Consider the following 23,158-nt stretch of genomic DNA (forward strand, 5'->3'; position numbering starts at 1 on the left):
CTTGGAATTTGTTTAACTCCAGTTCATGTACAAAATCCAGACTCTGTAAAATACTGAGTGTTGAAGTGTGGCTTTTATATCGGAACAATGGATTCCATGAAATGCTATGCACTTTATCTATACTCAATAGCTGGGGGAGGTAAAGGGAAGAGGAAGTCATTTTGGAAGTTTAACCCTGGCTGACATTGGATTTCATTCTATTAAATTGCCATGCCTGACACCCTGGAATCCAGGACTGGGGAAAAAATGAGGGCCTCCACTTGACCTGATGAAGTTTACTGAGTAACAGATCTGCAAGATGGATTTGTAATCTGAGCCAAATAAAAGTTCATTTTCCATCTGAAAATCTAGTTTTCTAGATCTCTTGCAGCTTTCACTGTTTGATCCGTACAGTTGGGATTTATTCACTCCAACAGATAAAAATCTAAAATGTTTTTCTGTTGCAGGCTGTGCTAATATTTCCTATAAACAGTTCTCTAGGACAATGCTTCTCAATGCCTGAGCTCAGAGCAGTGTTGGGAAACAATCTGACGATGAGGTTATAGTATTCAAGTTCAATCCTATTCTTACTCATCATCTACACAAGAACACTTTGCAGCAGGGTTACTGAATAATAATCAAGAACAGGAACTGTGGGACAGAGGCTGAGGCAAATTGCATCACCCCCGAATGTTGCTTTGACAAAGAACAGTTAACATAGCACAGACCAGAGATAAGCTGGGACATTCAGTATTGATGTGACTTAGTGCACCACTTAAGTGGTACATTTACGCATTGAATAAAGGAAGCTTAGATTTTGGGAAGAATTGCTCTATCCGAGGCCGTGAAATGTAATAATTGTCTCCACTGGTAAATTTAATTTAATTTAATAATCCCCATAACAAAATTAAAATTTGTGTGTGCATCAAAACATCTACTACTGCTGCAATTGTAAAAACAAAGCTCAAATGTATGATGGACCACTTTTGGTCACAGATTATGATTAAGCACAGCTGCCTGAAGTATGTTACAAATTTCAATCTGTTGAAAATACGCCCTCAGTAACAAGCTGCACCAACAACAGGGAGTCATCCAATCTGATATTAGCTAAAACAAAAAGTTTCAAAACATTCTGCTTAAAGCTCGCTGCAATTCTCTGTGATTCAAATCAGACCACTGAAAGCAGTCTGACTATTTGTGACACTCTAGCGCTGTCGTTAGACACAATGCAACACATAAACTGGGTTAGTACGCTGCAGGCTACAAATTCTTCAACAAATTCTATGACAAAGCTCAACTTGATTTGGACTGTAACCTCCTAGGTTTGAGCAAAGTTAGAGATAGCATTCAAGAATTCCTGGAGTAGATTTATCCCACCTTCCTCACTCGCCTCACACAATAGTACTGTGCACTACCTTCTTAGTTGGTAAGCGTCCCGTTAACGTTTGTAAGAAACTTGTGCTCTCGGTATGCGATGACATGCGATTACTTCGGTCCATCGCCTATGGAGTGGAATGAATGTTGGTAACAGATTGGTGAAGTCAGATATGGCAGAAATGATTGTATTAATTTAAACACGCAGAAGTTGGAAGCATAGAATTTCAATCAAATTATATTTCAAACGATACGTCTGTAATTTCACATTTATAATAGGGGCTATCACTTTACCTATGACTAAAACTGATCTGAAAGCACAACATGGATGTAAATCAGCTATTAAGTTCTGACGTTTGGTTTGCTACTGAGAATGTTATTTGTCTTAAAAAGAGATGGAACATTATGGCAGAGTACTCCTTGTTTAAACTATTCCATTAAAGTCTTTGTTCAGCAAAATTTTGCATTTCTTGCATGTCTGCATCATCTGTGTCGCGTCTCTTACATGTGTGCCCAAGCCAGTTAATTTTATTCATTCTTCAGATTGAAGTGGATCAAATAAGCAGTATGTATATTTTTCAAAAGTCATACTTACACGTTGATAACCTTTCCTTCTTTCTGAGTCACTCTCTCAAGCAAATGTTCTTATCTCTATTTTAATCAATTCTATTTGTCCTTTTCGCTTCCTCCTAAATTTCCTATTTTTATGCAGAACCTCAGGACTGGAAAGCTCCTTGCCCTTTCCTACACGGTGGCACTGCTTCCTCACAGCGCCAGGGACCTAGGTTCGATTCCGGCCTTGGGTGACTGTCTATGTGGAGTCTGCACATTCTTCCCGTGTCTGCGTGGGTTTCCTCCGGGTGCTCCGTTTCCTCCCACAGTCCAAAGATGCGCAGGTCAGATGGACTGGCCATGGGGGAGTGTGTGGGCCTAAAGGGATAGAGCAGAGGAGAGGGCCTGGGTGGATTTCTCTTTCGTAGAGTTGGTGCAGACCTAATGGACCGGATGGCCTCTTTCTACACTGTCGGGATTTTATGGTTCTACAAGGCAAGGTAACAGGGACCTTGGAGTCAGCAATGCTTTATGACAATGAAGTTGAGTTTCACAAATCTGAGAGTTTTTTAAGGGCATAACTAGCAGGATGGATAAGGGAGAACCAATGATGTAGTACTGAAAAAGAGCGAGAATAAACTAGTAATTTTCAGATCGGCAGGCTGTAATTAGCATATTGCTGCAAGTACTTGGGCCTCAACTATTTACAAATTATACCAATGACTTAGATGAAGCGGGCTGGTTGTCATGAATCCAAGTTTAATGATGATACAAACCAAATGGGAAAGTGAGCTGTGAGGAGAATACAAAGGGGCTACAAAGGAATACAGGCAGGGTAAGTGATTGGGTATGAATGTGGCAAATGAAGCATAACGTGGGGAAATGTGGAATGATCCACTTTGGTTGGGAGAATAGAAAAGTAGGACATTTTTTAATAGGCGAGAACCTAATACATGTTGGTATGCAGAGGGATTTAAGAAGTTAACCTGCAAATACATCAAGGCAAATAGGAAAGCAAGTATGTGTGAAAGTATGTAAGCCTTCATTGCAAGGGGATTGGAGTATAGGAGTAAGGAAGCTTTGCTGCCATTAAAAGCAACATTGGTGAGATGATACCTGGTGTACTGAGTACAGTTTTGGTCTCCTTACCCAAGGATAAACTTATCTTAGAGGGGGTACAACAAAGGTTCACTAGATTGAATTCTGGGATGAGTGGGTATGCCTATGAGGAGAGATTGAGTAGATTGAGCCTATATTCTCTGGGGTTTAGAAGAATGACATTGAAATGTCAAATTCCTAAGAGGGCTTGTCAAGGTAGATGACCAGAGACTGTTTCCCCTGGCTGGAAAATGTAGAACTAGGGATAATAGTAGTAGGATAAGCCATTTAGGACTGAGATGAGAAAAAATTTCTTCACTCAGGCAATCATAAACCTTTAATTTCTTTCCCCTGTTAGTCACCGAGTATAAACAAGACTGCGATTAAGAGAGTTTTGTAAACCAACTGAATCAAAGGATAAGGGACATGTGAGAGGAGGTAGAAGATCAGCCATACTCATGTCAAATGGTGGAATAGGCTCAAGGGGCCATTTGGCTTTTGACAGCTCCTATTTCTTACGTTCTAATGTCTTACAATCTTCATGCTTTTAAAACCTAAGCTTAGTGTCACCTAGTCAGTACTTTCAGATTTATCTAATTTTCTATATTACTCTTTTGAATTTTTGGTAATTTTCTGATTTCTCCTCTGATTTTTCTTGCCCATTGATACTCAGTTCAGCATATTTCTATAATTTGGTCTATAGAACTTTATACAACTTTTCTTTTTTTCCACATGGTATCAGTTATAAATGTGAAATTACAGTGCATCCAGTTTTAAAAGGTTTACGCATAAACCTTTGGAGTCATTCAGTGCTTAAATAATCTGCAACACAACTCCCAAGAACATGGGTCTCATCGTGAAGAAAGTAGATCTTGATGAACATGTAACACACACAACAATTCAACTCTGAGCTGCATAACTTAATGATGAAATGTTCATGTAAACTAACTTAATTAAAAAGTTCAGTTATCATTTTACGTCTGCAAGCCTTTGGCTGTCAATTTTCATCTTCTCTCTGTAGAAGTAGTGTCTGACCCTCACGCAACAGTAATTAGTCTAGGGCCCATCATAGCAGGAATTGTGATCGGATATATACACACTCTCATTTCGAAGTTTAATTCCAGCTTCCACTTAGCCCCAACATATATTCCCCTCTGGTTGAACAAAAAGCAGACCACTTACAGATTAAGAGTTTGACCAAGGTGAACAACAGAAGCCTTTCTGAAATCATCTGTATTAGATTGATATGCATTTTCGAAACTGGCAAATAGGTTTACACTAAGTAATACATTTCCAAACACACACACAGATCTGGATGCCATGTGATAATAAAAGAATGCATGGCATTTTGTAACTTTGTCAATAAAATGGAGGTGATTGATGACTAATGAGTATGGTGTACGAGGCACAGGTTAATATGCTTCTCTTCAGTTGCAAATATTGTATATAGGATTTGAGTAAAGCTTAAAAGTGGACATAAAATATTTTCAAACTATATCCCGATAAACTGCGCGAAAACAATAGTACAATGACTAATTCTACTCTTTCAAACTTGTGCTTTGTCATGTGATTGCACTTTGATATGTGCAGTACTAGATGGGCCATTAGTGGTGACAGCAATTTGAAGTGATGAATTAAGCCTCACACACCAGGGTTCTGCACATAATTAAATAGTATTGCTTTTAAATTCCATCTTCCTAGAATGTATTCGTACAAATATGCTGAAGCTGCCTGGAAACAACAGCCAGTTCAGAAGACCTTCAGCATTCCTGGGGACGATACAACAATTGAATAGTGAGAAATAAATTATTTTACTCCATGAAGAGTGAAACGCAGCTCACTCCCGAATTCATTTAGGACTGTTAAATTTTTAAGCATGACTCACAAATTCATAGCTGTGAAAATACACACAATTTACAATAGTGCAGTCACGTGCTGATGCACTGTGCAATCCATGCATTTCTATAAAATAGCATGCACAAGCACTCGAGCATAAAGCTGTGGAAAATGGTCTTAAAAAATAAGTTGTTGACAATTTACTTCACAAAAAAAACTATTAATCACAAGCAACCGCTAGTAAAACTTAAAAAGGACTGAAATACAAAACATTCAAATAATCAGAATAATGGGAAATGGATGAAAGTAAAAATTCAGTTGCAAAGTAATGTCCTGAAAAAAATGTATTAGCATCTGAAACCACCTGCATTACTTCAGTGCTTGATCTGGGGGGACTTCTCCATGGGACAGTTGGGCCACCAGCATTAACCCAGGAATTGGAACGATCTAGTCCCTGAACAGGTGAATGAAGCAAATGGGAGAGGGCATTTAAAAACATTTAGCTGGATGTCGCCTTAATTTCTCCAAAAACACACAATCTATAAGGCAAGCGTATTTAAAGAGTCCGCCTCAGATTGCAATAAAAAAATGTATTTTCCCCCCACCCTCATCTGAAGATGCCAACTCTTTCCGAACTTTAATTCCACGTAATTGGGGAACCCTCTGTTAACATGCTCAAAGTATCCATTCTTCGTTTTGATCATGGCAGTTGAAGGGGTACAGGGAGATGGCCACAAAGTAACCCAGACATTAACTAACCCTCGTCTGATGTCCACACACGTACACTTTCCAGTCGGAGCCACCGGGTGGTGATCATGAGCAAAGAAATACACTGATTTTGGCCCACTGCTGATCAGAGGGTCATGAGCTCTAGTATGTTAACTCAGTACAGAGTATGAATTAAATGTTCCTAATTTATATGACTTAGAACTAGGCAGTTCATTTACAGTCTGAGCCACTGGGGTTATCTGTAGAATAGATTAGTTATTAAAATGGAACAAGAAGGATATTAAGCAAAGGGATTGAAAATACAAAATGAAATACTAGTATTGAAAAATAGCAAATTTTACGCAAAGGTATTGAACTATTTAAATGCCTTCGTTAAAATTTAGCAAACAGATTAATAATACACATTGTAATCTCAACCATAGAATTGTTTCCAATCACAGGGTTCAGAGGGCTGCAAATACATAAAGATAATCCGAGTCTGGGGCTGGAGATGAAGGATTGGACAGAAAAGTGTGTTAATTAGAAAAGGAGAGCATTAAAAAGGGAAACTTTAACCTCAACAAACTTTCTATCTGTTATATACAATTATTTTTTACTTCATCGTAAAAAGCTTTACAATTGAAAAAAAAACACAAATTGGGTTTAAATACTACATGTGGCTTAAATTCTTAGTATACATATCAGCACCTACAAGTAGATGGAGGCTGTTTACCTTGCTGCCAATAATTGTCCTTACTTCATCATCTGGTGAGGTTGGTGTACCTGAGATGTCGGGGTTGCTATTACTGAGACTCCTGGACCGACTAAGGCTCAGACTGGCCAGCCTTGCTGCTGTACGCGCCATTGTCGCATAATGCATAGATCCACCCAACACACAGCTACCGGGGCCTGTGGCAAGGATTCAATCATGATCAATGGGTAAAGTTTCAACTCTTATGTAAATTCAGGAGATGTATTGCAAGACAGGACATGCATGAGCTATCTGTCTGGAAAATACAATGCAAAACAGGACTCAAACTATTGGTCAGGCAGATAAATAATGATGTGGAGATGCCGGCGTTGGACTGGGGTGGGCACAGTAAGAAGTTTCACAACATCAGGTTAAAGTCCAACAAGTTCACTAGGAGTCACGAGCTTTCGGAGCGCTGCTCCTTCATCAGGCGAGTAGAGAGGTAGGTTTTACAAACATGGCATATATAGGTGAAGACACAATTGCAAGATAATGGTTGGATAAATAATGAGATAGGTCCGAAGTTATCAGTTTGGGGAACGTGGTTTGAAATGGAAGGTGGGGGTGCAGAATGAAATACGTCATAGCCCATCAATCTGAAGACGCTAGAACTAGTCATGAACTAGTACATTAGAGTTTGGATCAGCCAGACTCCACTCTTTGATTCCAGTTTGTCAGTAATGCTCCATGTCTCACTGTTTGACTTTCTCTAATTCTCTCACATCGCCCACTCAAGGTGCAGTCATGAAAATAATTAAAATTGGCTCCCTGTCTACGCTGACCATGGGCAGTGAGTCTGGAAATGGGGAAAGAGGGCTGGGCACATATTAGCTAAGCAATTGTACGAGGGAAAGGGCGACAAATTAAAAACAAAACACAATGGAAATCATTAAATGGAGCCTGAAGTCAAGTGGAAAACTGTGCAGCCCTCTGCCCTTTGGGTGGGATTTTTCATGCATTAGGCTGGCAGTGGGATCTTCTGATCCTGCCGTTGCTAACGGGATTTCCTGTTGAATGAACCCCTCACCGCTGGGGGACCCACGACGGGGAGCACGCTATCGCAGGACAGGAAGCTCCCACTGGCGTGAATGGCCGGAAAGTTGCGGCCACTATGAGACATAACAAGGGGATGTGCTGTTGCATGAAGGAGTTTTAACCCTATGTGTCACTACGGAGGCATCGTTTGAGATGGCACTTGACTGTAGCTAGTGCTTTTATATTATTCTTTTTAGTGAACACTCAAGTCACGCCTGGTACTCAAATTTTGCTCTCACCTGGTGATGAGTGGTTTGACTCTGTGCTCGGAAGACGGAAAACGTAGTAAATATAGGATGCCAACAAATTGTTTCTGCCATGCTGATCCTGGTTTGTTTCCAAATTTTTGTGAAGTCTGTTTACAATGGATGTCATTGCCTCAAAAGATGGCTGTCCCATATTTACTAAAGGAAAGAAATTGTGAAGAAGTTACAATCTCCAGAAAGCTATTTAATCTCAGCCTGTGAGGCTGAGTCCTGAGCTCCAGTTTGAATGACTTTAAGTGTCAGGTTAGGTTTCATGAACTGAAAAATGAAGCAGACAATAATATCACATATATGTCATAAACATCTGCAACGCTGAATTACACAAATAGGCAATTCAATATCTGATTACAATTTAAAAGATGAAAATTTATTGTTGTCCTTCTTTCCTTCTCCATTTTCATCATTTTTTAATGCGAATGTTCTTGAAAAAATTAATATTAATATATTTTTCTGGAAATGTAATCTATTTGACTTTTTGGAAATTTTCACCGGTCACCTTCAGAAACTTTTACTTCCTATCTTGTCCTCCTGGGGAAGAATTTTCAGATGGAAGGGGTTCATAGAATCCCTACAGTGCAGAAGGAGGCCGTTCGGCCCATTGAGTTTGCACCAACAACAATCCCACCCGAGCCCTATCTCACTGGCCCCATGTATTTACCCCTGTCATTAAGGGTCAATTTCCCATGGCCAATCCACCTAACCTGCACATCCTTGGTATGAGGGAGGAAACTGGAGCACCTGGAGGAAACCCAATGCAGACACAGGGAGAATGTGCAAACTCCACACCGACAGTGACCCGAGGCCGGAATTGAACCCGGGTCCCTGGCACTGTGAGGTAGCAGAGCTAACCACTGAGCCACCGTGCTGCCGTTTCCTGCTCCACTACCAAAAAAGTCAGCAGGGAACGCGCCCCCGCTCTTGATAGCTACTCGATTCTAAACCATTACTGCCCAATGCCTAGTTTAACAAAAGCATGACCCATGGATTGTAACATAAATCCTTTATTGTGCATTATATGATGCATCACAAAGAATGCCTATTTCCACCTCAATAACATTGTCCATCTCTGCCCTATCTCAATCCACCTGCTGCTGAAATGCTCAACCATGCTTTTGTCACCTGCAGACTTGACTATTCCAATTCCCTCCAGGCCAGCATCCTATCTTTCATTCCAGGAAACTTGAGTCTATCCAAAAGTCTGACGTCCATATGCTAACATGCACCAAGTCCCACATTGCTATGCTCACTGATGGCACGGTGACACAATAGTTAGCACTGCTGCCTTACAGCACCAGGGACCCGGGTTCAATTCCAGCACTCCAAGAAATCTGTGTTCCCCTAATTCTGTTGTCTTATGCATTCCCCATTCATTTTGCCACACCACTGATGTCTGCAGCTTCAGCCACCTCTGTCTTAAGCTTTGGTATTCCCTCCTTAAACCTCTGGACTGTCCACATCTCTGCAAGCTTCAGGTCAAACCTCCTAATTATCCCCTTCTTTGGCTTGGTATCAATCTTTGTCTGATTCTGTTCCTATGAAACACCCGGAGCTGTTTCGCCAAGTTAAAGGAGCTATATAAGAACATAAGAAATAGGAGCAGGAGTAGGCCATCTAGCCCCTCGAGCCTGCCCCGCCATTCAATAAGATCATGGCTGATCTGAAGTGGATCAGTTCCACTTACCTGCCTGATCCCTATAACCCCTAATTCCCTTACCAATCAGGAATCCATCTATCCATGATTTAAACATATTCAACGAGGTAGCCTTCACCACTTCAGTGGGCAGAGAATTCCAGAGATTCACCACCCTCTGAGAGAAGAAGTTCCTCCTCAACTCTGTCCTAAACTGACCCTAAACAAAAGCAATTATATTAATCCAGTTCTTAGATGTGTTAATAAACAACGTTATGTCCTGGATATCTGTGACTGCCCTATTTAGCTCTGGCACAAGACAGAGATTTAGCTACTTTGTGATGTGCAACATTCCCATGTAATTTTTCTCTTGGTATAGATGACTGCTAATTTGATCATTGAAATGAGCCACTCTTTAGACATTAAGCAAACTTTAAACACCAAAAGGTAAATTGAAGATAATATTGCCAGAAATGCAAAATCTAATTATTTAAATTCCACATAAATTTCCCATCTTCCAATTTCACATTTTTCTGACTCATGTTGTGTTACAATGCACCTTTCAAAGCCTTACACAAGAGATCTTTACTCATGCACAAGCCCAGATAATTGGTATTGATGAGTTAGTTCACTGACATTTGTATGCACATCTGCACATGCACAACTTAGTGATCAATGTATAATGGAATAGTGGAAGCCCAGGCTACATTTCACACCTGCTTAGTCCAGTGTATGACTGGAGCAAAGATCATATAGACAGCTTAACCCCACAATGCATTTATCAACGTTGGTAAACGTTCTCAATTAAACTTGGACATGTGATTGTTCTGTAAAAGAGCAGTCCATGTTGAACTAAGATGCTAAGCTCATAATTAATTGACAAACCCTCAGAAAAAGAGCTAGACTAAAAATAAGGAAGGATGCATTTGACATACCTATCTGCCCAGCGATCACAGGAGGCCTCACAACCAACAAGACAAGTTTATCCAGAAGCTGGTGGAGGAATCGAACCACAGGCTCTAGCTGAGCTGAGCTCAAGGCTGATATACTGTTTTTCAGCTCATTCTCCAGATCATTCTCCAGAATCCTCAGATCTCCAATTCGCACAGGAAATGCATGCTCCTCCAAGGCGTGCACCAGAGCAAAAAACTTGTCAAGGTATGGGTCCTGTGTTAAATATTCAATGTGTAACATTAAAACAAAAATCAGAACTAACTAATCTCTGTTTTCCAACGTTTAGAAGTATGAGGGCTAAGTTATAAACTTGTGCCACATAAATTTATTTTCATATATTATTTATCACATTATTTTAATATTATTTTTGGCAATCTGTGTGCACATCCGAATGAGGGATATTAGCTGATATTTGCTGCGACTCAAACACATTTCTCTTGCATTCACTGCACCAATAACCCACTGTAGTAAGATTTTTTTCTTAATTCCTCTCTCATCACATTCTTGATAATGTTTAGTTGATGGCTGTTCCCCAGCCATATAAAATAAGATTTTCTCTTTTGCCCATTTAATCTCATTAAATATTTTAAAACCTGTGGCTATTTCTCTGTGCTACTGAAATTAATCCCAGTGGCTCTCTGGTCACTTAATGAGGTGTGTTCTTTCCACAGAAAAAGCAAGACAAATTCAACCCATCAAATTAATGCCTCATCAGCCTACTTTTAATCATCAGTAAAGTAATAGGTGAAGCTTTTATCAGTGCTCATTGATATTCAGTGCTGGACTTCATTGCAGCCTTGATCCCAACATGGACACCAGGGATGAATTCTACAGGTGAGGCGAGAGTGACCACCCTTGACATCAAGGTGGCATGTGGCCAACTTTAGAACCAATGAGCCCTGGTAAAACTTAAGTCGATAGGTTTCTAAGGAGAGGATTGCCCAATGGATGGTATTAAACTGACACAAAGGACAATGGCTGTGATTGTTGGAGGCCAATCATCTCAGCCTCAGAAATCATTGCAGGAGTTCTTCAGGACAGTGTACTAGGGCCAAGTATCTTCAGCTGCTTCATCAATTGCCTTCTCTACATCAGAAATGGGACTGTTTGCGAATGATTGCACGTATTTCAGTTCCATTCAAAAATGTTCAGATAATGAGGTAGTTTTGTCCATGTACAGCAAGACCTGGACAACATCTAAACTTGGATTGATAAGTGTTAGTAACACTCATGCCAGACAGGTGCTCAACAATGACCATCTACCATCCGAGTAGATTAACCACATGCCCATCACACTCAATGACATTGCCATTGACAAACTGCCCAGCTTCAATATCTTGGAACATGACCTTTGGCCTGAAGCTCAAGTGGATGAGCTTTATACATGCTGTGGTTACTAGAGCATGTCAGAGGCTGGGTATTCTGTAGAGAATGACTTACTTTCTGACTCCACAAACCTGTTCCACCACGTAAAAGGAATAAGTCAGGAATACTCTTCACTTGCTTGGATGAGTGCAGTTGCAACATTATTTAAGAAACTCAACACCATCACGGAAAATGAATGAATAAATCCCAGTGTTTCCCATCCCTGACATCATCCTGGTGAATTATTGCTGTTCTCAATGGCTTACTGATCCTTCTTTATAATGGGATAGTCAAAACTGCACAGTTCTCCAACAGTGGCTTGACCAATGCATTATATAAAGTAACCTTTACTACTTCATTCTTGTACTTTGTATTCCTATTTATAATGTATAGTTTTTAATTCTCTTACTATTTGCTCATTTTTAGACCCCACTCCCTGTACTTATTTTTAATTTATTTTGTATCTACAAGCCTGTCCAGAGTATCTTTAATTTTTTGGTCTCTTTTGCTCATTTTCAATCCAGCACATTTTAATAATTTGGTTATATCTCAGGAACAGAAAAGGCCACCAGGGCCACATACGTTCATCTCATTTCTTTTTGGCCTCGTCCCTCAATCTCCATGCTTGGCAGAAGCAAAAACCCAGAGACACAGATAATTCAGGAATCAATAAAAACCAGCTCTTCAAAGTATGCTGAAATAACATCTCCTCTACCTCTCACCTTCACTGTACCACCACCCCCTAGCCACAAGTGGAGAAGAAAAAACATCAAAATTCAATGAATGTACTTTGAAGATATCACACTTAATGACTCTGTTTAAGGAGGAACCCTATCGAAAAAATGAAGCAAAATTCAACCCTCAGAGCTTACTACAGAAAAAGAAGCAGACTCATTTTATAATTAAATGCAAATCAGGCACAGATTTGTTCTCACCTGGGTGTGAATGGAGGATACCGCAATCACTTCCACATTAAACACTCCCTTATGGTTGTCCACCCACTTCATGCCAGGCAAAGGTACCTGCAACAGTAACAAGATCTTGTATATTAAGAGATATAATATGTCTCCTTGATGATTCACTCAGTAAATCTAGTATTCATGTCCCTGTCAAACTGAGGCTTCAATTAGAAAACTATCAATGCTAAAAGAGAGAACTTGTCAGGGAAGGAATAAAGCAGGGGGAAGAAAACTTAAATTGCAGTTTAATATTAAGCTTGTCAGTCTACAGCTGGGTAGTCTAAATTAGTGGCATATAAATTTACTATTGGGAACTACCAAAACTTATAATGTTGGTGGCATTCATCATCTAAAAGAGTCACATACTCTAAAAGCAAAACCAAAAAATTTATTGGGCTGTCCAAATCAATGTCCCTAATTATTCTGGTCTCAGTGTTGCAACCATAACTTCTCTCAATTAACCAGGAGTTCAAGCACTTGGATTACATTGAGCATTTGTCTCACAGCTAAGCGAGCAAACTTGGGACAAAGGGCTCTTATGCGCAACTCATCTAAGTATTAACATACATGGACATATTAGGGCGAAACTTCCTCTGGGCTTGAAAAAACTCGATCCTCACATTTTCGCAGCTCACAAATTGCACAACCAACCCATGTGTGACTTTGCATGATGTGTTGACTTTGCACATCAAGGTCAACTTCGTTGTGTAGTTTGCAAGCCATGAACCAGTGCTGGAAAGCGTGTTTGCAAAGGCAGACTGGTTAGAAGGCCTTCCTCGCCTCTCCAACAGAGTGGCAAATGAAATGTTGCATTTATTATAAGTAGAATAGAGTACAAAAGTAAGGAAGTTTTGCTACACTTGTACAGGGCATTGGTGAGATAACATCGAGAGTACCGTGTATAGTTTTGGTCTCCTTACTTAAAGGATAAAGCGTTCAACTTACCTTTAAAGAACAGATTACCATCATGAATCACTGCACTAAAAACACATCTACATTACACTACAACACCTAAAGTGTGAAAACACTTTTCACTTATCTTTCAGAGTTTTCCAGCAGGCTTTCCATTTTCTTCACCAACTGTCAAAGCTGGCAAGCTTTAATGGGCTTCCAATACCCCACACTACCAGACGAAAAAGGGTGTGAAAGGAAATCTAATTCCATCTTCCATTTGAAAAGGGGAACCCAACCTCAGCTGGGGTGGGTTTTCCATTTGCACACCAGGCATCATATAGGGTGGCACAGTGGTTAGCTCAGCTCCAGGGACCCAGGTTCGATTCTGGCCTTGGGTGACTGTGTGGAGTTTGCAACTTCTCCCCATGTCTGCCTGGGTTTCCTCCGGGTGCTCCGGTTTCCTCCCACAGTCCAAAGATGTGCAGGTTAGGTGGATTGGCCATGCTAAATTGTTCCTCAGTGTCCCAGGATGAGGATCAGCGGGGTAAATACGTGGAGTAGCAGGATAGGGCCTGTGTAGGTATGCTCTGTTGAAGAGTCGGTGCAGATTCCTTCTGCATTGTAGGGATTCTATGTATATTCCCAACCCACAAAAAAAAGACACAAGAAAATAGCGCATAATCAAAAATGTGGTTTTCTTCAAAGAAGTGTCCATTCGCACACTGAAACACACCTCTGGACCCAGACAAAAATCCCCAATTGTTTACTGAGATGTATTGCAACCACACACAGGTTATTTGTGAAAAACATGGTTGTTCAGGAGAGGCTGAATTGTTAATTCAGAGTCTTTGTAACTGAACTGGAGAACCGTCTGATCTTGAATAGAGATAACACTTAAAGCCTTCCGCAGATGCTGAAGATATGCTGACCCTTATTGAATGCAAGAGATTATGTACTGCGTAGGCCAGTAAGCGCGTGCACTGAGCCACAATATCCTGTTTTGTTGGACACTCCATGCTGAACATTCAACTCTAGCCTGTGACTTCGCCCGTTATAGGCTAAGCACTTTTATTATTAATTGCTTTATTTGATCTCAACATGCTTTTCTAAGGAGTAGTAGACTGATTACTGCAGTAAGGTTTAAAGCGCACAGCTTGCTTTATTTTGAAATATAACCTGTAGGAAACAGATTATAATAATTTGTTCTGGAGGAATTGCGGTTGTAATTGGCCAACAAATTCAGTCTCACACATCCAGAAACTTCCTTTCAAAAGAACTCCCGTTGATACCGAAGAAACATTTCATTAACATATGTCTCCAATTATCCATTCACGAAGCAGAAATGGTCATCAGGGGGTTGATTTGATATTGTTGTAAACCATATGATAGTTATGAACCTGTCTGTATCATTCCTGTACTGACACAATTGGCCATCTATTATATTCTTCTATACCGCGGCACGGTAGCACAGTGGTTAGCACTGCTGCTTCATAGCTCCAGGGTCCCGGGTTCGACTCCCGGCTTGGGTCACTGTCTGTGTGGAGTTTGCACATTCTCCTCGTGTCTGCGTGGGTTTCCTCCGGGTGCTCCGGTTTCCTCCCACAGTCCAAAGATGTGCGGGTTAGGTTGATTGGCCAGGTTAAAAAAATTGTCCCTTAGAGTCCTGGGATGTGTAGGTTAGAGGGATTAGCGGGTAAAATATGTGGGGGTAGGGCCTGGGTGGGATTGTGGTCGGTGCAGACTCGATGGGCCGAATGGCCTCCTTCTGCACTGTAGGGTTTCTATGATTTCTATGATTTAAAAGAAACCAGGGTATTCCTTTTCACACATCATTTCTGAGGTCTTGTGGTTCATTCGGCAGCATCCCTGCCTCTGAGCCAGAAGTTTCAGATTCAAGGCCCACTCCAGGACTTGTTAATCATGGAAAGAATGTTCATAATGTGGTTCAAACAGGTTGATAATCAGTCTGCTAACCCTGCCAATACTTCTCCACTTTTCCCCAAAGGAAAAAAAAAGTGTGATGAAACAAGAAAAACACATCATTACCACCAGCAGAAGCAGTAGAATTCAAACACAGGTGAAATAACAATTTACTGAAGTACTGCATCACCCTGCCACCCTGAACCCCTTGCTCAGTAAGCAGTAGATCTGTGTAATATATACCAGAAAAGGTGATCCAAACTCAGAATTATTTTCAGTTACTTACTTCTGGAGATAAAACTGAATAAGATTGCGGAGGCTTCTCAAGAGACACAGGAAGGCAGAATTGACCAGTTTTCAGGCGTCCATTCTGCAGCATTGGGATCCACTGTAATGGAAGGATCAAAAACTAAGCATTAACTGAAACAGTGTGTGTGTATGTGCGTGCGCGTGCATGTGTGTTCCCTGTGAAGAAGGTTCAACTACTTCCTTCATCCAAGGACATTATTCTGGAACTGTTACAAACACAATTGCTGTTCACCTTCTGAGGCTCCCAACATTGAAATGACCAACATCAGGAAATTCAGCAGCCTAGAAAGATAATAATAATAATGATAATAATAACATTCTTCCAGCATGGTGTGTCCTATCATAGTAAGAGTTTTAACAACACCAGGTTGTTAAAATCTGCAGATTTCCACTCCATCTGACGAAGGAGCAGCGCTCCGAAAGCTAATGGTATTTGCTACCAAATAAACCTGTTGGACTTTAACCTGGTGTTGTTAAAACTCTTACTGTATTTACCCCAGTCCAACGCCGGCATCTCCACATCGTGTCCTATCATACCCAGAGGAGCTCATTCAAAGCAACAAACATTGGATGTATTTTGTGCAATTTTAGCAAGTTCATTCCTGCAATGTGCTAAGTTCATCAGAAACAAATTTATTAAAATAGCTTGAAGCTTTGCACTACATAAGCCAAAAGTGCAGAGATGTGTCCAGTTTTCATGCACCCCAACTCCTCCACCAAATTCCGATCTCAGCCAAGGCTCTTTATATGTAGGTTCTTTATATAGGGTCTCACCATACTCAATCTACAGAAATGAAAGTGTTCACACTCCTGATTGATTGGCTTGATCATGATGACCACACGCCAACTCTTGGCAATCAAACAGACAATTTACACTCATTCATCAAGGTCATGTACATTCAGATAAGGTACTGAAGGTGGTAGATATGGGGGCATTGAGTACCTTTAAGGCAGAGGTTGATAGAAGACAGCAGAAGATGTGGGGATATGAAGTAAAAAGTATTTTTACAGGAACTGCTTTCTGGTTTAAAAAAAAACTATTTCTGAATATCACATGAGCACTACTACTACACCAGTACTGTGTAAAATCATAAAAGTGTCTGGTACCGTGTATCCAACTGGGGTTTCCAAGGGTGTGTTCTGCTTCTGCTGGCAGCTGACATGGTAGAAGGTGAACAGCAGATGATGATGGTCAGTCAGATAAGCAGGAAGTTTGACTTTAATTTCTTCATGAAAGTCAGGTGATCTATCAAAAAAAATGTGCATTTTACACAAAACATTTTTTTGCCTTTATATCCTGCCTCAACTGCAATATGTTGCAACTGTATTATCCAAAAGCAAAAACATTGATAGTGTCTTGAAAGCCTCAGATGGTTCCCCTATTTGTTTAGTTAATCCCCCAGCCTCAAGCAGTACCTAGGCATACCCTGCCTGCAAGAATCACACATTCGAAAATTGCAAGCATACGCCATGTTTTTCCGTCCATTAATAGACAGAGAATTATAGGGATCACACTTATACTTTATTAACATGTACTCCCAACAATGAAGCTCCTTGTGGAAGCACATATTCAGAAATTGATCCTCTACTTTTCAAAAAAGGAAACAAGTGGTCAGTCTACTTGCATTCTGATTCAATATTAAAATCCAAGTTGAGTGAAACAGGCATCTACTTTAATTAGAAAGTGAATGCAAGTAATTGCAACACAATGTGTACTCAAGAGCATGTTAGTGATCACTGTTACACTGAACTCTCTTACTTACTGCTGCACTATATTGCAGATGACGAAATCTGGAGTCTGTCACTTCAAGAGTCAGCAATTCCATGGTCATGTTTACCCAATGAACAGTACTTAAAAACATACTTTGAGATCAAACAGTTTAAGAATATTTCAGTAAAAGGCAAAGGAGTTTTTTTAATGACAGGGTTCCACTATTGTATTTTACGCATGCTTCTCCAGTCTTCAACATGATGACCAGCGCTAAGGTATAATGTTACCTGTGACCAATATTATCTCACCTAATTATCTTCTATGTGAGCCCAACTAGTAAATGTTACCAGGTAACTCAAGTATGAAAGACGCAACAACCAAGTCTGATCTGGTCCTTGCCTACATCAAGACACTTGCACCTTCTAGCATTCAAGTGGATAGTGATCACCTTTTTTATCTTCCCACCTAGACCACAGCATCAAGACCAATTAGAGTCTTTCTACTGCCTCCTGTATTGAGATCTTCAGCAGTAACATCAAACCATAGTATAAAAATATATGAAAAAATTACTGTGGTGTTACTTAGATATAAATAGAGGATTTTTTAAAAAGATGAATGTAATTAATTTGTTTTAGTTTAACACTCTCAGATTGTAATAGACATTAGGCAATACTGTAAGCTTTCCCCGACACTTGTTCCATCGTGTTTAGCAAATTCTGAATGTCGAATACCTTTGTTGGGTTTAACAACATGGTACAAACTTGAACACAGCAGAGAAGTTTAACAAGGACAGATAGTTCACAACACTGAACCAGCAATTGCTGAACGAATTAGAAAGTTCGCAAATTATTTCCCCGTGGAATGCAGACATTTTCAGTGTCCCATTCCTAACACTGACACTCCTCATCCTGACGAGACTGGAAGGTCAACAAGCAAACAAAAAAATCATATTTTAAAATTTTGTCCCACAAAAATTTAAATTTAAGTGTTGTGAATTTACTTCACTGACAGCACTGTTATGTGTTTATGAGAAGTGGGAATTTTATTCCTATTGCACTCTGATTACTGCAGATTAGGTAGAGCACAGTTTAGAAGATAAATAAAAGGTCCCTCTATAGTGCCCCAACATGTCTTAACCTCAAAGTCAAAAGAGCCTTCCCAATGCAGCAGCAGACATTTTTATTTCCCACATCAGCCATCCTTGTGGCCTCCTGAACAGTTTAACAATGAATGCCAGTTTTGCCAGTGAAACCCACAGGCTGACGAGGAGCAATTTAAAATAAAGGTTCACTGGAATTATTTTTTCCAAAGGCCTCTGGTTTGGTTTCTTCACCTGATTCTTAATCTATAATTCTTAGCTCTGAAACGTTCAATGAATCTAATCCCCTAAGAGCTACATTTATGTTAAAAATGCTTTCATTAAGTTAAGTGACATCAAGATCCTTCAGTGGCAGCATTGCCAAAAGTCTGGAAATGTGACATTCATTTAACTTAAAAAAGCACTGTTTTTGGTAAGTGAGAAAGCAGATAAGTAAAGGACGGAAAATAGCAAATTTTATTTAATGAACCTATTCTGTTTGCTAAATTCTTAATTTGTCACAAACACTTTAATCATAGAAAATGGTTCAACTTCAAGGACTAAGAAAATTCTGAAAAAAGTTGTGCTTTAAAAGATACTGTTCTTTAAAGTGTTAATGCAGGACCCTGATTGCTATTCCTGGGGGGGAAAAAAATCAATTTACAAGAAAAGGTAATTAAGCAGTTTTAAAGAAGCTGGAAATTTCTTGACCTGGTGGACTGTGTACAATAAGGATGATATGGTACTTAATGGCTCTGGAAAAGCACTTGTGTGGAAAACTGTTAAAGTTGGTTTTGCTTTGAGAAGATCAACTGTGTGTGAAGAGGAGATAGCAACCCTTTTTGCAGCCCAGAGCTGCAAGTGTATATAAGCTGCTCCTAAATTGCTCTACACACTGAATTAGAGTAACTGTAAGTGTTCCTCGAGCCCTGCCTGAAAAGCAGTGCAAGAGTCATCAATTGTTTCGCAGATCAGCGCTGAGAACACGATCACGTAACTTAGACACATTTTAAGGGCTCCACCTCCTTTCCTTCCCCCCTTGAACCATTGACTATTAACCTAAATCATTGGCCATTTTGGTGAGTGAATCAAACTTTCAAATTAAGTGTGCAAGTGGAGTAGTGGGGCCAGTCAAACTGCACACTCCTCCCATCCCAGTCGTAGCAAATTACTGTAAATTAATCTCCGTCTTCACTTATCACCTCTCATCTGTATAATTCAAAGCTGAGATTTTTCTATAGATGTTGCTATAATACTGGTATTGTGCCCTGGTGTATTCGAATTTTGAGTGAAACTAAGATAGGAACATTTTTTTGATATTTTCTTACCTATTGTGGTAAATTACTGCAGTATATGATTCTTTTGTAAACTCTGCACAACTTGACTTTCCAAAGATGACCTAAAAAGGGATAAAAGCAATTGCTTGAGGGAAAAAAAAATCAATGAAGGTTTATTATTTAACCATTAGCCATGGTTCACCTCTGAGTCAGACGATCATGGGTTCAAGCCTCATTCCAAAGACAAGCACATAATCCAGACAAACACTTCAGTGCATTGCTAAAGAGCAGCAAGAATGTTTTCTTTATGCCTTGGCCAACCGTCTGGTTATTTACTTCATCACTGTTTGTGGGACCTGATTGTTATGTTTCCCTACAACAATGAATACACTTCAAAAGTAGGCAGTGAAGTGATTTGGGACATGCTGTGTTTGTAAAGGGTGCTAGACAAGTGAAAGGGGCGAATGGGATCAAAAGTTATGGGGAGAAAACAGAATTACGCTATTGAGTTAGACGATCAGCCATGATCATGATGAATGGCAGAGCAGGCTCGAAGGGCTGAATGGCCTCCTCCTGCTCCTATCTTCTGTGAAAGATTTCTTCTATTAGATGGTGGAATACAATGCTAAATTGCATTCGTGATCTCCCTCATCTGCGTTTTAAAGTTATAATTAGTAGGCCAGATGAGGCGGGACCAGTGGATTTGGATTCTCAAAAAGCTTTTTGTAAGGGTGCCAAAAATAGTTTATAGCACAAAATTAGGACTCGTGCGATTGGGGGTAATACATTAGCATGGATTTGTGATTGGTTGATGAGCAGAAGAGAGAGTAGAAATTAACAGGTCTTTTTCAGGTTGTAGGTTGTAACAGTGTAAAATTGATTGTTACAACCTATTGCTTTTTCCAACCAATATCAATGTCATAGATGGGGGGGCCAAATTAAATGTATCCAAGATTGCTCACAATACAAAGTTTAAGGAGGAAAATGTGAGGAGGATTCAAAGGGATCTAAGCAGGTTAAGTGTGTGGGCAAGAACATGGGAGTTGGAATATAATATGGTGAAGTTAGTTATCTACTTCAGAAAGTAAACTGAGAAGCCGAATATTTTGTAAATGGTGAAGTGGCTGTGAAATGCTGGTGTTCAGAAGGATGTCAGTGTGCTGGTGGTTGAGTCACAGGGGTGGCACGGTGGCACAGTGGTTAGCACTGCTGCTTCACAACACCAGAGACCCGGCTTGGGTCACTATGCAAACTCCACACAAACATTCTCCCCGTGTCTGCATGGGTTTCCTCCGGGTGCTCCGGTTTCCTCCCACAGTCTGAAAGGTGTGCTGGTTAGGTGCATTGGCCATGCTAAAAATTTTCCCTCGATGTACCCGAATAGGCGCTCGAGTGTGGCGACTAGGGGATTTTCACAGTAACTTCATTGCAGTGTTAATGTAAGCCTACTTGTGACTAATAAATAAATTTTAACTTTACTTTACTTTAGGAAGTTAACATACAAGTACAGCAAGCAATTAGGAAAGAAAATGATATGTTAACTTTTATTACAAAAGAATCGGAATATAAGAGTGAAAATGTTTGACTGCAATTGTATAGAGCCCTGGTGAGATCACATCTGGAAATACCATGAATGCATTGTAGTAAAGCAGATATCTCTCGTCTGTGGGACAATCCAGAGTAAATGGTTCATCCTGTAACCTCACTTTCATCATCTTTCACACAAAATGAGTTGTAGAGATTGGTCCATGCCTTGGAGACTGGTTAAGTATTGGCCCCAACGGTGTTTTGACAATATGAAGAAAGACAATATCGGTGTGACGGTACCAATCTTCAGGGAAATCCAAGGGATGGGAACGGCTTGCAATTTGTGACACCCATAAATCTTTGAAAACGTGAAAATAGCACATTGCAGGATGTGCTCTGAAAGGCTGCACTTCATTTCTCCAAACTCCTCCCTGGGTGATGTCAAAGGTACTAAGAGTTGCTTGTTGTAGATGGGAGGAAGTGAAACAGTGTATCCAGTTTATGTTTGGTGACAGTGCAACATCTATTATTCCCAAACCAGCTATCCTGTGGTCTCCCTGATTTTTACTGGTGTTTTAGTGAGCCATGCCCATTAGGAACTTTATTAAGACTACAGAACATAATGTCAGAATTCTCAAAGTCAGCAGTCTGGATTGGTTTTAAATTGTAAAGAGTAGTGTGCTAAACCACCACAACATCAAGTACCTTGTGGATGGTAACACTGAATGCAATTCAATTCTTTTCCAGCACCTCACTGTAAGTTCTTACTTTCTTTAAGGGCCCTATTTTACCATTGCGTTGCGCCCATTTTCGGGTGCCAAAACATGGTAAAGTCAGGTGTAAGGCCATTAACACAGTCCACGCCCACGTCCACGCAGATGGCCACTTTACTGAGACCCAGAAATGGCCACAATCCGATTCGCGCCCGAAACGGGCGCAACAGCGATTTAAATGCATTTGCATGCCTTTAAATTGAATTAATGAACTGCCCGCCCAACTTTATCAGCATTTCGCCCTTTACCACTGCGTTCATCGATCCAGAATCGCGCCGAAATGAACATGCTGAATAAAAATCTGTTTCCGGCGCTCCAGCTGCTGAAGAGGTAAGTTCAGAGCTTCCAACGGCTCTCTGACTCAGATCGGTGGGGGAGGGAGGCGGGCCAGATCATTCTCAGGCTGGGGGGGTGGGGGGGAGAGAGAGGAGAGTGAGGCCAGATCGTTGTCTGGTTGGGGGTGCGGGGGTGGGAGGACCGATAGTTGTCTGGTAGTGGTGGCGGGGGGGGGGGGGAGGAGAAGAGGGCTGATCGTTGTCTGGTGGTAGTGGGGGGGAGGCCAATTATTGTCTGGTGGGGGGAAGGGAGAGGGCCAATTGTTGTCTGGTGATGGGGGGGGGATCGTTATCTGGTGGTGGTGGGGGAGGCCGATCATTGTCTGGTGGGGTGGGGGGGGGGGGAAGAGGATCGATCATTGTCGGGGGGGGGGGGCGATCGTTATCTGGTGGGGGGGGAGGGAGGCGGGCCTGATCATTCTCTGGCGAGGGGTTGGGGAGGGAGGAGGAGGCGGGTCAGATGTATCTCTGGTGGGGGGGAGGGGGGGGTGAGGCCTGATCATTCGCTTTGGGGGGGGGGGGGGGTGAGGCCAGATCATTCTTTTGGGGGGGGGGGGGGGAGTGAGGCCAGATCGTTCTTTGGGGGGGGGGGGGGGGGGGGGGGGGGGGATGGAGGTGGGGCAGATGTATCTCTGGTGGGGTGGGGTGGGGTGGGGGAGGCCTGATCGTTCACTGGTGGGGGGAGCTGATGGACCTCTGGTGGGGGGTGGGGGGCAGGGGGGTCCGCTGCCACTCTGCGGGTGATCAGTGTGGGGGAAGGGGGCAGGGGGTCGGGATCAGTCTTGGTAGGGGGGGGTGGATAAGGGGGACAGTGATGTGTGTGGGGG

At 41.2% G+C, this 23,158-nt stretch overlaps 1 protein-coding gene across 4 annotated transcripts in view; it reads right to left on the minus strand.

Moving 5' to 3' along the window:
- Nucleotides 1-23,158, minus strand: part of dock7 (dedicator of cytokinesis 7) — a 161,137-nt gene that overhangs the window by 62,010 nt on the left and 75,969 nt on the right. For 3 of the 4 annotated variants that reach the window (XM_078218392.1, XM_078218390.1, XM_078218389.1), the window contains exons 16-23: nt 19,748-19,818; nt 16,738-16,876; nt 15,608-15,709; nt 12,484-12,570; nt 10,165-10,396; nt 7,573-7,737; nt 6,281-6,456; nt 1,395-1,481 (exon numbers count right to left, since the gene is read on the minus strand). In XM_078218392.1, the coding sequence (XP_078074518.1) occupies nt 1,395-1,481; nt 6,281-6,456; nt 7,573-7,737; nt 10,165-10,396; nt 12,484-12,570; nt 15,608-15,709; nt 16,738-16,876; nt 19,748-19,818 (1,059 nt within the window). Of the gene's footprint in view, nt 1-1,394; nt 1,482-5,203; nt 5,294-6,280; nt 6,457-7,572; nt 7,738-10,164; nt 10,397-12,483; nt 12,571-15,607; nt 15,710-16,737; nt 16,877-19,747; nt 19,819-23,158 lie in introns of all 4 variants that reach the window. The other variant, XM_078218393.1, reaches the window with a different exon arrangement.

Source organism: Mustelus asterias, chromosome 8 (genome assembly GCF_964213995.1).
Source record: "Mustelus asterias chromosome 8, sMusAst1.hap1.1, whole genome shotgun sequence".
In the NCBI taxonomy this organism is placed as follows: Eukaryota; Metazoa; Chordata; class Chondrichthyes; order Carcharhiniformes; family Triakidae; genus Mustelus; species Mustelus asterias.